At 42.8% G+C, this 13814-nt stretch overlaps 1 protein-coding gene across 2 annotated transcripts in view; it reads right to left on the minus strand.

The window, feature by feature from the left end:
* Positions 1-8730, minus strand: part of AASS (aminoadipate-semialdehyde synthase) — a 30675-nt gene extending 21945 nt beyond the window's left edge. Inside the window, exons 1-12 of one of the 2 annotated variants that reach the window (XM_082755649.1) lie at positions 8679-8730; positions 7834-7960; positions 6494-6714; positions 5175-5351; positions 4476-4560; positions 3758-3825; positions 3498-3644; positions 2441-2519; positions 2224-2351; positions 1903-2051; positions 614-736; positions 351-462 (exon numbers count right to left, since the gene is read on the minus strand). In XM_082755649.1, coding sequence (XP_082611775.1) covers positions 351-462; positions 614-736; positions 1903-2051; positions 2224-2351; positions 2441-2519; positions 3498-3644; positions 3758-3825; positions 4476-4560; positions 5175-5351; positions 6494-6706 — 1281 coding nt within the window. In that variant the 5' untranslated portion in view covers positions 6707-6714; positions 7834-7960; positions 8679-8730. Of the gene's footprint in view, positions 1-350; positions 463-613; positions 737-1902; positions 2052-2223; positions 2352-2440; positions 2520-3497; positions 3645-3757; positions 3826-4475; positions 4561-5174; positions 5352-6493; positions 6715-7833; positions 7961-8559; positions 8650-8678 lie in introns of those variants that run through there. The other variant, XM_082755650.1, reaches the window with a different exon arrangement.
* Between the last annotated feature and the right edge of the window lie 5084 nt (positions 8731-13814).

A 13814-nucleotide genomic window follows, 5' to 3' on the forward strand; every position in this document is an offset into this window, starting at 1 on the left:
AAAATAGGAATTCAAACAGCAGTCTTACTGTGATTGTTGAGTACCCAAAAAAAACCTTGGATTTTAATACCTTTTGCAAGCTTCATCAGCAGTAGGCTACCTTCCAGAGACTCTTTCCTGCCTACAGAAAGTTTTTGGTTCTTCCCTAAGATATCCAAGTCCCTAACATCTTGTTCACATGTTGCTTTTTGAAAGTATTGCCTCAAGACATAGAAAGCTTGTTTTTAAAAATACAAAGTCTGTTATGTTCTACAGCAGATTCGTTTTAAAAATATATAGGAGACCAGAAAAGCAACAAACAAGCAGACTGCCCAAGCTTTCACCTCCTTGTTGCATACGTAAGATCTTACCATCTCCTCAATATATGGGAAAAGCATATCACCAAAGTACTCTGTTGCTTCTATAGGAAGCTGTGCTGGCAGATTGTCGATGGAACACATCAGAATCCCAGAGCCTTCAACACTGGAAGAGAGAACACAGCTCTTCTGAACAATTTCTCCATGGTACTTGAAAGGCACCACGTTTCACAAGTGTTTTCAGCTCATGATTTTCAATATAATATTTCACTGTACAAATTACAGGGGAAAGCAATACAAACTAAAGGCTATCCCACCTGTCATGAATAATATGCTGGTCAGCATCATACATACAAAATGGGCTGTCAATTGTTGTACACTCCGTCATAAATTCTATAGATCCTCCAGTGTCTGCCGAAATGTCACATATTGCCAGAAGTCTAAAGCAATCAAATAAAAAAAAGAACAGAACACAGCATTATCCAAATTACAAACAAACATATAACAGATCACAAGTCAACACCAGGGGAAAAAAAAAAAAAGAAAAAAAGAGAGAAACATGAGAAGAATTTCGAACCTTGTAGTTTCATCCTACTTAACCAACGTAGAAGTCAACACACCACAATGACCTACATAAATGCAAAGGAAATCTAGACCTGTTTTAGTCATAAAACTTCCGTTCACATCAACAGGATCCAAATTTCATCCATAACTTCTCAAAGACCAGAAGAATCCACTCATTCACCATCTTTTCTCTGTACTTCCTGTGCTGTCAACACCTCCAATTCCCCCAACCTACCAGTGAGCAGTCCTGTGCCAGAATGACTTCACCATTGAACGAGATGGCTGCCTCCCAGACAGCTGGCACTGGTGGAGTGTTCATGAGCCTAACTCACAATCTCTGGCTCTACTCAACGTTAACTCTTAAAGTCTCTATTTGTTAGGTACCATAAATAAATGTGTCACAAGTGGGCAAAGAGACAACGGCCTGCTTCCTTACCAGGATACATATGCATATCCTCCCAAGATATATCTTCAGGACAGTCTACCAGAGATCTATTACAGTATTGGCCAGGCTATTAAAGAAAGGGTGGGCTCCTACCCACACTGAAAGGAGCCTAACCCTGGATTTTCACCCTGCATTCCATATTGAAAGCTAGGGTTGAGAAGTATTCCAGCTACCCGCTGCAGACATCAGAGCTGGTAAGAAACAGTTACTGACTTGTACAAGTCAAGAGGAAAAAAAGAACTTGTCCACTCTGAAACTCTGTTCATGCATAGAAATTTCTAGCAGTAATGGTGCAGTAGGCACACATCCCAGATGTCAGAAAATGTTTGCATTGCATTCTGCACAAGGGTCAAATGCAGAACTACCTTTGCAGAAAGACAGATACCTCTTAATTGTTTCTACTGTGATGTTTTCAGAAACTCTGAACTGTGAAAACAACACTGCCAATCACAGAACAAAAGCAGGAGCAACAAGACGTTTCACAGCATGTAAGAACAACATTAAGAAACAAAATCAATTGCCAGACACTATCATGAAACTGCTTAGCATTATGACTCGATGCTGCAGAATTGCTACTAGTGAAATGAGGTGCCTTACTTGTGCGGTAGCTCAGGACAGCCCTCCGGTGCACCTGCAGCAGATCTAACTGGCATGAGCAGCTTCTGAGCATCCTGTCGACTTAACAAGCGAGGAGTATGTTGTTCCCAGTATATGCCGTTAATTAAACAAGTCGTGTAGGGTGCAATCTGCAAAGAAACGTACAGATGCCCAATGTTCCCATCTAGCACTTTACAAAGTTGAAAGCTCCGGGTCTAATATTTTACATGAATGCTCTCTCAATCAACAGATACGCAAAGGAATACTAACTACCAATGCTCCGTGGAAAACCTTTCATAAAAGAACAAAAGAGATGCTCACATCAGTGTTGAAGCGAGAAGTGTAAAGTTCTGGATGTTTATCATAGTCTACAGGATCATACATTCCATCGTGCTTCCTCACAAGATGATGGTGCCGACTTAACACCGTCCCATAAACTTTTCTGAGGTCTGAAGAAAAAATAATAATAATAATTAGCTGTTATACTTGGAGAAAAAGGGTTCCAATGTTTTTAATCACATTTATAATCACAGCATACCTCCAGATTGGGAAACTTCCTTTAACTCATGTGGTTCCACAAATTCACATGGCAGAGCATTGAACATTTCTTGGGCACCCTGTAAAGCGAAAGTAGGATTCCGAATGAGCAGAGAACAAAGAGTGTAACATTGCTCATTTGGTCTGTGAAAACAGGTACAAAAATGCCACACACAGCTCGACAGTCCTGCCCAAGAACATCTTCACAGACGTAGATCCTGTTTCACACACACCCCTGCTCTCCAAAATAAAGCTGCCTGGACTCTACACACAAGGAATTTACATCACTCCCCACTACTGCAGAATGCCTGGCCCACGATCTAACATCTGTTTTGTATTTCCAACAGCAGAGCTGAAAGGCCTCAACTCAGCCACAATAGACAGCTTTGCTGCCTTCTGAGGAGCAGTTTCTCTTTAGGGAAGACCCCTGAAACCACTCCTCACCAACCAGGATGTTCTAAAGGCAAAGAACTTCAAAATGACTTTCCCAAAGAGCTGTGACTGTAAAACATGGGCCTTTCAGACAAGCCATCCATTTTTCCAGAAGGCACTCGTTTACATGACAATGCTTTCTCTTTAGAGCTGGAGGCTTGTTAACTGGTCTTTGTTGCCAGAAGCACGTGTCTTTTCCCTACCTCCTAGACAACAGCTCCAAAGTCTGGCATTTGTAAGCCACATCAATGTTACTGAAAAAGAGAAAAATCCTCAAGTATTAGAAAGGTAATTCTTTCCCCGTAATTTACCAGACTGATTCAACACACCTTGTGAGCCCAGAGGGGAGAGAGGGAGACAAAAATCACACAGGTGGGAAAAGAGACAGGAGGAGTAAGTCTTAACCCATTTGTCATGGTTAGAAGTTAGCATAGTCAGCCTTGTCAGGCATGATCTCACATTAAAGGCATTTGTTTAGGGTACTTAAAAATTCTTATGGCATTGAAAAACCTGAAGTGCAAGCAAACAAAATGAACCTATCTTAACCCATTTAACCTGACGCATAAAATGCCAAGAAGTTCTATTAAAAGTAATATAGTATTTCACCCTGAAGACAGAATTCTTACCTTAGAAACATTACCAGTGCCTGTAAACACAAATGTCAAGGGCCCAACTGACTTTGGCATCAGTCCCAGAGAAATTTCATACCCGGCATCACGTACTGCTTGCACGGCCTGACTGCTATTTCTGTAGTTATGTGCCATCCCAATGTGCTGAAATCAAAGGCACAGAGTCATTAGATGAGATATTTGCCACATCCAAATACTGACGATTATTCAAAACCTGTACATCATTTTGCTGAAGAACAATATACATATACTCTTACCATGAAGGGAGTGTGATGTCCCAGGGCTAAAAACCGTAATCCCAATCCATGCAAAATGTTGATCATTCCTATAGGTTAAAAAAAAGAAAAATCACACCATCAGTGTTAATTACGAATATACACAGTTAGAAACTGCAGAGACTTACTGAAGTCTAACATCATCCTGGATATTTTTGCTTGTGATATAATATTGTTACTTATAAAGAAAGTCTATACAACACCAGGGAAGGAGAAATTCAATAGCAGGCCATAACCTTAAGCCTGCTGTTGACCTACATTATTCATTCCAACACTATTTAATACTTGGATATCCTTTTATCAGATGCAAACACATCACCAGACTCCAAAGAAGGAGATAATACAGAGAGCTTCCTGAAGAAACAACAGAAGCTGTTTCAAACCACAGGACAGTCAGCAACAATATCCTTCAAAACTCTCTTCAGTTGACCTTGACATGAAGTCTGCCTCAGATTAGCTGAACAGATGAATGGGACTTCAAAACAACATAAAATAGTAGATTTGCCAGGAATCCATGGGACTGTTTGACACATAGTCTGATCAAAAGCAGGCAGCACAAAACAGAAAGCAAAAAAGCTCTTAAAAGCAACACAACAATTAAAAATGCATTGCAAAGCCCCAGCGTTCAGGAGACATACAGAACCAGAAGTATTACAGGAAGTTACTTGGTGCAAGCCTGCCTTTACTTTATGCACTATACCTGCTACACCAGCCCACTTTCCAAAGGCCACAACTCGCATTCCTTTATGATCAACCATTTTTTCATAGTCAAACAGTCGAATTTCCTGAAAATACATAGCAAATTGAATATTAAAATTTCCCGTGAATGCACAGTCAGTGGCACACTGCTTTCCTAGGAACCACCTTTTCATATGCCTTTGTCATCCTTCCCGATAGAGACTGATAGGAAGATATGAGGAAGGCAAATAATTCAGAACAAGATTTATGTATAAAAATTAAAACATAAAAACTACATTAGTCTCTGCCTTGCCTGTTCACCCTTGGCACAGAGCACCCCCATAGGCCACTCCAACCTCTGCAGGCCACATCTCTGGCCAAGAGGTTGCTTTTGCTTGGTTTGCTTGTTTTGTGCAAATTGGCTGCATCCCTCAGTCAGGGCCAATACTCCCCACAAGCCTGTGTTCACGCAGCATAAACATCTCCTGAGCACACACCATGCTCACAGCTCATCTGCCTTACGCACATACACACAGTAGCACTGCAAGCAAGAGATCTGCTGGGCAAAAAATACTCAGCTCCAGGCAGGGATACTGAAAATGGTCCTCATCAGCTATCTACGCATATACATATTGGAAGCAACCATACAAGGCAGCAAGCTTTCTACCAGGACCAAGTTCAGTTTGAGCTCCACGCTGCTCCTTGTTCTGACAGCATTTACCTGTCTTAGAATCTCATCCAAAAGGGGCATGTTTGCCTCCTGGGCTTTAATAGTATGAGAAAAGAAGGCATAGTTCTTTTTAGGAATTAATTTGTCCTCTGGAGGTCTCTTCACACCCACTATCAGAGAAGCTTCAGAAATGTCTTCCTGAATAATGCCACCTGCTTTGACATAGTCCTATAAAAGACAAAAATCAAGTATATGTTTCTGTTTCTTTCCATATTCATAGCTCTAAGCACAAAAGCAACTCAAGCAGAGGACAAACAGAAAATTCTACAAAGTAGAAACCAGTTACTGCATGTGATAAATTCCTAAGTCTCATTTTCAAAAGGGGTATCAAACATCAAACTGAATTTCTATGCTAATATACTATTATATGAGGCTAAAACATAGTTACATATTAGCAAAATCATTCATCTTAAATTCACAGACTACAAAGAGAACATTTTATTACAGTTAATTATAGTATTACAGTAATGAACAGCCCTTTGTAATGTGTTGAAACACTTGGAAATAAGTTTAGAGAAATCTGACAAATGAGTCTGATGATGTACGATTTTATAAAACTGTGTAAGTCCACGCTGAAGACCAACTTCTAAAAGAATGTTTATCCATATGAAAATATATTTTTGATCCCCCTTAACTCAAAAACATTATTAAAATTCCAGCCTTCAACATTGTACTTGTGTATCTAATGTGATACATGCTTTGGTGAAAACCAGCATTGTGTCTTAACTGAAGGGTGATAGCGCAAGTGATCACTAATTCCCTACTTATGTTTCAGTTTTCATCTGTTGGCTCAGATACCTTAGAGCAGTGTTACCGCTGCTACAAGAATTGTAAAAGCTCTCAGTCCTGAAGCCCACAGCATTAAAGAAACTTTTCTTCTGATTTTACACACGGAATGGGATTCAAGCAGGAGTGGGATTCACAATTGGAAGATGCATAATTCATTATTTAAAAAAAAAAAATGCTTATTTTTTAGTATTGCCTCTATAAAAACAGAAGAGAAAAACCCATCAGTTTTAAATTAATCCCCATGTCTCTACTTCAAAAGCACCTTGCACTTCTTCAGAGACAGGTGAAAGGGAGAGTAATCATTAAGAACAGCTCCAAAAACCCACTGATGTGTCAATATTAATTACATTAAAAGGCTAAACAAACTAGTCCTTTTTCCTTACACCAGGACACAACAACTTCTCATTTAATAAAATGAGTGATAGGTTTTCTCACGTGCATCCTTCAAGTACTACTTTTCCTGCACTATGCTTAACAGTCAAGCTATTGGTTTGCTCATCTAACTCAGAATGGGACCTTACCTTCTCGTGGATGGCTCTCCGGTTTGACGGCTGCACCAGGACTTTGTACCCCATCTGTGTCAGTTCCTTAACATGCTTTGGTGCTAGGGGTGCTCTCCTTTCCCACGCATTAACGTCTTCTCTCCTGATTGCCAGCACAGACTTGTGATGGTGCCGACACTTGGCATGACGGAACGCACACTTACCGTTTGTGTGACTGAAGGCTCGGAGCATGGTAAAGCCTGATGGCAGCAAAGACAAAGGAGTAAAATAACCCTGCTACACAGATACTTCAAACATAATTTGTGCAAAAGTTCTGGTCTCCTTTAACATCTGCTGTATAACACAAACCAGGTATTTTATACTCTAGTTACACCCTACTTCTGTGAGACAGGAATTTGCTCTCATTCCTAAATGGCACTAAGCCAGAGGGTACTTTGGTGCATCTCAGATTGGGGGGGGTGGCCTTACAGAAACAAGCTGCTTGCTCTACTGTAAACAAAGGCTTTCAATGTGTTCATCATAACAACTTTTTTTTTTAATTGTGCTACTTTTTTTTTTTTTTTAAAGTGGAAACCTAAAGATACCAATACATTTGCCAGCATAAACATGCAAAGACCAACCGCTTCTCAAAGCTTGCATCAAAAGAAGCAACAACCAAGCAATAAATACATTGAAGAAAAAAAAAAAAAAAAAGTAGAGCACAGGCTGTAATGCAAGCAGAAGAGAAAGAAGAGAAAGTCCAACATGTGAAACCAATGCTAAGTATGTGTACATAACTAAGTCTTACACAAGTCGAAAACTGTGGAAGATAAGGAAGAGACCACAGCCATTTGCTTAGCAGAGATTGTATATGTGGTCAGGAATGGAATGTTTTCTTCCTAATTAAAACATTAGGCAAAGTGAAAAAGCTTCCTTAGGAGAAATTCCATGGCAGAGGATTATCCCTTTATTTCTTCTCTCCTCTTCTTCACTCCTACATACCACTGCTCAGCTCTGCTGAGAATGGCAAGGTGTCAGCACCACATACCTGGGAGTCTAAGGACTTCAGGTGTTCATGTGATTAAAAGATGGGGATCTCAAACACAGGGCCTTTAAAGACGTGAATTTCCTATTCAAAGCAATTTTAACTGATGGAAATAACTAATTAAACCTCTAATATTCCAGTCACTTGGAAAATCCTGTTTGTCCTCACGCCTCAATCTTGTAAAAAAATCTATATCTAAGCCTTAAAAGGTCCTATCTAACTCCAGGCTTGCTTAAGGAGAAAAACCAGTCTGCTAAAGAAAGCATAAGCAGGAGCACATAGTCCTCCATGCAAGCTCTGCAGGGGCACTCCTACTGTCACCACGTTTGTCCACCTGCACAAGCTGATGTCCAGAGGCTGGGGCTGTATGATCCTGCTGCAGATCAGCACGCTCAGAGGGTCCTCGGGGAGCCTGTCGGTGCCTCGTGGAGCTCGAGGAAAGCTGGTCGCTCACTGCTACCCTGTAATATGATGGTGAGAGCGGTCAGCATGGAGAGCTGGCTGCCCGCACCCAACCCTGCAGACCTACGGGGAGAAAAACACAGCTCCCAAGAGGGAGCTGGACAGGGGAACGGGGCCGGCAGGCAAACACTCGCCGTGACCTCTGGCAGGCCCAAAGCTCGCAGCGGGGCCTCCCGGTGAGTGCCCAGGCTGACCCAGTGGGGCCACAGGGCCGGGGCTGGCGCCAACACTGCAGCAGCACCGGGCAACGGGGCAGGGGGAAAACACGGATATATATTAAAAATAATACCAATATGTTAAAAATAGAGAAGTTTACACTTAAAATAACAATAGTAGGTTAAAAATATAGATATATACATTAAAAATGATACGTTAAAAATATAGATAGACGTTAAAAATAAATATAATATGTTAAAATATACAGGCATACATTAAAAATAATAATAGTATATGTTAAAAATAGTAATGCATATTAAAGACGATATAAAATTATGAGTAAACACACAGCAGGGACGCACGGGGCGGCAGCACACGGCTGCGGAGCGGGCCGGCCGCCCTTCCCCGGGCGGATTTTCCCGCTGGAGCCCCGTTCACCCACCGCCGCCACCCCGAAGCGTGCCCCGGGCGCTGCCGCCGTGCCGTGCCCTGCCCTGCCCCGGCCCCTGGAGGGCCGCGGAGGGCGGAGGCGGCGGCGGCCCCGGGCAGCGCCGAACCTACCTCGGGCCGGCCGGGCGGGGGCACGGCGGCGCTGTCCCCCCCCCTCCCTTCCCTCCGCCTGCCGCCGCCGCCGCCGCCGCTGCCCCGGCCCCGCCGCCGCCCCGGGGCGCCAGCCAACCACCGACCGCCCTCCGGCTACACCCTCCGCCGGCCGCCAATGGGGAGCGCCCGCGGCGTCGCGTCACGGCGGGCGCCGGCAACGCCTCCCCAACACCCCCCCGGTTCCTGGAAGGGAGGGGGGGGGGGGGGTGTTGGAGCACCCCGGCCTCGCTGCCCGCTGCCCGGCCCGAGGGCAGGTGGCCCTTCGCAGGCGGCTTTCTGCGCAGTTTGCTCGCTCTTCTGTAAAGCGTGCCTTTTTTCAGCCGCAGCTTCTCGTATTTAAACTGGCACATGGGCTGTTTTTCCCTGTTTTGTGTAAGTCATGTAATCACAGAAGCATTAAGGCTGGAAGAGACCTCCAGATCGTCTGGTCCAACCATCCGTCTACCACCAATGTCACTCACTAACCCACGTCCCTAAGCGCCAGGTCCAACCTTTCCTTGAACACCCCCGGGGACAGTGACGCAGTGACGCCACCACCTCCCTGGGCAACCCGCTCCAATGCCCGACTGCTCTTTCTGAGAAGAAATGTCTCCTAATTTATAAGCTTATCCTCCCCTGGTGCAGCTTGAGGCCATTCCCTCCAATCCTGCCACTAGCTACCTGAGAGAAGAGGTGGACCCCCAGCTCCCCACAACTTCCTTTCAGGTAGTTGTTATGCTAACTAAAACCCTAGCACTGACAGTGATTCAGAAATCCTGGGCCTGGCATGTTTTATTCTGTCGAGAATTAATTAAAACTATACCAAGGTGTGCATGTAGCTGGCTTCCCTACAAACTACACTTTCCCTGCACTTCCTTTCCAGTTTCCCTACTGGAAGGGTGGTCAGTGTACCCATGACGAAAGCAAGCCCTAAGCCAGTAAGCCCTGAAGGAGTACATGCTATCCATGTCATTACTCAGAACAGCTTTACTGAAGTGGGTCAAGTTTCTGTCAGTCTTCAAGTTGCACAAGTTTCCATCAGTCTTTAAACTGCATAGTTGTTTTGGGATGTGCCACTGAGCACTGTGCATGCATTAAATAATCCACAAGCCTATGACATGTTGTGGAGCTTCCAGACTCCTGATCATATAACCCTTTCTCCATGAAGCAATCATAGAATATGGACTTTCCCTACTCTGAGTCTGTTTTGCCCATCACAGTAATTGTTGAGTGATCTCCCTGTCCTTATCTCAACCCTTTAGCCCTTAGCATCACATTTTCTCCCCCTTCCCCTTTGAGGAAGGGGAGTGAGAGAGCAGTTGTGGTGGAACTTGGCTGCCCACCTGAGTAAAACCACCAAAAGGGGCCCAAAGCCCCACAGGACTCAAGGTGCGGCCTCACCACAGCAGAGTACAGGGGGACGATCACCTCCCTGGTCCTGCTGGCTACACTATTCCTGATACAGGCAGTAAGGATACAAACCTACAAGGATAGGTTTGGCAGTCAAGCAGTAAGAGAAATGAACAGTCCTATGTTTCCTTGGAGCCCAAGAAACAGTGAGACAGGATGAGTTTTCACTTGATCCCAAAGATTTTACTCTAGGAAATATTGTTGTTGCACAAGGGTGTTGTCTATGTGTTCCCAATGTCTAATTTCCACTTTGAGGACTTAATAAAACACATATAGGTCTGTCATATATGTCTAAAATATAATGCCTTTTAGAAAACGCATCTGTGGGTTTTTTTTCCTGTTTTATTGGTAAAAATTGCTTATTTGGAGGAAAATTCAGTTGAACTGCAGAAAGTGTAAATTATATAGTGAATTATAAGAATTATGTCATTCTTTGGTCTTCCTACTCAATGATTCCAAACTACTCATAAGAAATGATTTTCTTATTTTTTTCTTCAGTTTAGGATGAAAGAAAAATACGGAGTTTGCTAAGGAAGGCAATGTTGCCATGTGCAAATTTCCTTGTCCTTTTTCATTCACAAAATTCAATGAAATATGACTGTTCTATCTGCAAAAACATGCAGTTATTTGGTGGATGCAGAATTTAATTCAACCAGGACACTGTTTGCAATACTCATGATCCCTTATCATTTTGTGTCAATTCATCATACTGATCACTTCATACTGAAAACTAGTAGAAAGGGCACAGATGAATACACCATTATATTCCTGCATAGTCTGGCTTTGATTAAATTATTGAGAGCATTTTGGAAGCTGCTTTGGCTGTTGAATGAATTGCGGGGGGGGGGAGGGAGTACTGCATTTATTGCAATAGGTAGGCCTCAATGAATATACTGAAGAGGTTTTTTATTATTACTTTGTAAGCTTAAAAAAAAAAATGGAGGTTCTTTCTTTGAGTAAGATGTTATTCAGAGACTTTCTGCAGTATTTCTTTACTGGGTTTAGCACCTCATTATTTCTCAGTACTCTTCCAAGTCTCGCAGATAGGAATCCAAACCCAGAGAAATAAAGGATTAAGCCCACAAAGTTTTCTGCCTCACACTGGAGCTCCCCAGGCTTCAGCTGGGAGCCCAGCCTTGTGCTACAAGGAAATCCATGGAGAAAGCTATGTACAGACCTGGGCAGAGCATGCCAGGAGAAGGCTCCTGAACCTAACGCTGCCCAGAAAGGAGCTGTCTGCTTTTTCCAGGAGCTGTCAGTTGTGAGCTCTCTACAGGAGTTCAGCATCCTTGCCAGGCCAGGTTAGCCTTTCTAATGGAAACGACATGCACATGTTCTCCCTTATGCCCCGTTCTCTGGTCTGGCCGCTAGCCAAATGCTTAGAGCACTCCACTGAGAGGCCAGGGGCATTTCTGAAACCTGCAGTGTCATTGAAAACATCATCTTAAAAGCATACAACTGTAGCACAAGCACTAGAACACTGGGGTTTGTACGGTGAGCCTCTTTTAGGTTTTTGCACTGGAAGATTGTTTTTATAAATTGCTGCTTATAACTGAAGGGTTTTATATATCTGAGTCACCTTTGCGTGTGATGGTAATGAAAAATTTGTTTACAAGTCCCCACTGTCCTTTGAGGGATCATGATATGATTTAGAGACAAGACACCTACCTACTGGATTGGCTCCTGTAGGTAAGAAAGGTAGGCTGATTCCTAATTTGAGGATATTGCTTGGATATAAGCAGCGCTGAAGCTCCAGTGAGCTCAGCAGGAGCAACATCTAGACACAGTAGTGGATTTTAAAAAAGCAGAGGTTAAAACCATTTTTTAACACTAGAGTATTTCCCTTTCAAAACACTTCTGTTGTATTCTTTACAATAAATAAAAATGGAAAACATTGGGTTTTCTACATTTTGGTTTACTGATCCTTTTCATATCTTGTGCTAAGGCTGGGCCAAAATATGACTGTATTCCAAAAATATGACTCTTTTCCAATATATATATACCAATATATAAACCAATGATCCATCCATTTCTGTTCTCAGAGTTATACGTGGGTGACTGTGGCTATATCCAGCAGAAATGGAAGTGCAAGCAGAAGGAGTAGAGCAAGTAAGAACTTGAACAAGGTTCTCTACCAAAATGCCTCTGGGAGACTCAAATTCCACTACAGATTTCCTCTCACTCTGAATGGAGATTGAGAATTTTAATGGCACCCAACTTTAAAGCAGTCGTTTAAGTCTTTTCCTTCATCACAGATAGGCCAGGTGAACTGCACTCCAAAAGTTCCCATTGTGCTCCATAGAGAAAAAGGCAACCTAGGTGACCAGAGGGCTCTGACACTGTGCCAGTGTAAAGCCAGGTGAGATGGATTCCACCTGTGTACTGTGTTCCGGAAAGGGAAGGCAGAATTGCTTAAAATGAATAAAGCAAAATTGGAACTGAGGTTTTACAAAACATGCTAGTGTGTAATTGGGGCTGCTTTCTATAATAAATGCCTCCTGTTTCGTTTTGACTGTGATTCCATCTGTCTGACGATCCCTAATTATAAGGTCTGACTCTTACCCAGCTGGAACGCTTTTTACTCAGCACTGTGGGGGGAGTGCTGACTTCCATTACGGTAACAATAAACTCCCAGAGCACCTAGAGAGAGGTGGGCTTCAGAAATTTTATTCTTAGAGTATCAAGGATAAACCTTGAATCCATTGAAGTCAATGAAGAACTCGCACTAACTTCTGCTGGGCTAGGATTTCTCCCTAGGTCTCAAATGAACAGGGGAATTGGCATCCTGAAGAGATTTTTGCAGACTGTGTCTCTACCTGTCAAACTCTGTTTCCCATTTAATTCTGGTTTTATACTGCAGAGATCAAGAAGTTCCAAGAAGCTTTCAGGCTTTCAGTCAGAATGAGGCTATTGAAAAACATGACCTTTTATTCAAAAGCCACTACCTGCAGTGGCTGTTGACTGCCACTGTGAATGGTGACCTTGCAGCAGAGTACTAGACATCACTGAACAGCACAGTGTTGTATTCTTTACAACCACATAGAGAATATATTTAAATTCCTATTGCCCACGAGGGGAAATTGCCATCTCTCAGGGCTTACAGCACCCCTGCATAAAGACCTTCTGCTTTTAGTAACTCTTAAGGTTATATCTGGTCACATTTGTACCCACTGGAATTCACAATAGTGGCTATGTCCACCAGACAAATTACTACTTTTGCATTTCCAGTGCATACTAGGACTGCTGATTCAAACTGAGATGCCCTTTTCAGTCATTCTCTTAATTCCTCATACCTTACATAAGTATTTTTAAATTGCCATGCTAATACACCCAAACACAGAAAACGCCAGCCTGCACTATCAGATCAGGGAAGTGGCTCACTCGAAGACAAGTACTAGGTTCATTGCAGGAACCAGCAGCCGCTTAGCTAAAATAATCCATCAGAAATATACATCCATAAGAATCTTCATTGAGTCTATTAATTAGACTTACCGTTGCTCACATTAGCAGGGCTTTCAAGTCAATAGCAATCCTCCACTAAGTATGGATCCGTAGTGTGAATAAAACCAAAACCTGGGCCTTCTTTTGAAAGAATCAGGGTTTAGTGCTTAAAGAGGCCATTAAGGCAATTATGCCATAGCTGCATTAAAAGCGCAACCTTGCTTCTGAAGCTCCTTTAGCAAATAATGGTTGTCCCTGCCTTAT

This window comes from Aythya marila (genome assembly GCF_965140915.1).
Source record: "Aythya marila genome assembly, chromosome: 1".
NCBI lineage: Eukaryota > Metazoa > Chordata > Aves > Anseriformes > Anatidae > Aythya > Aythya marila.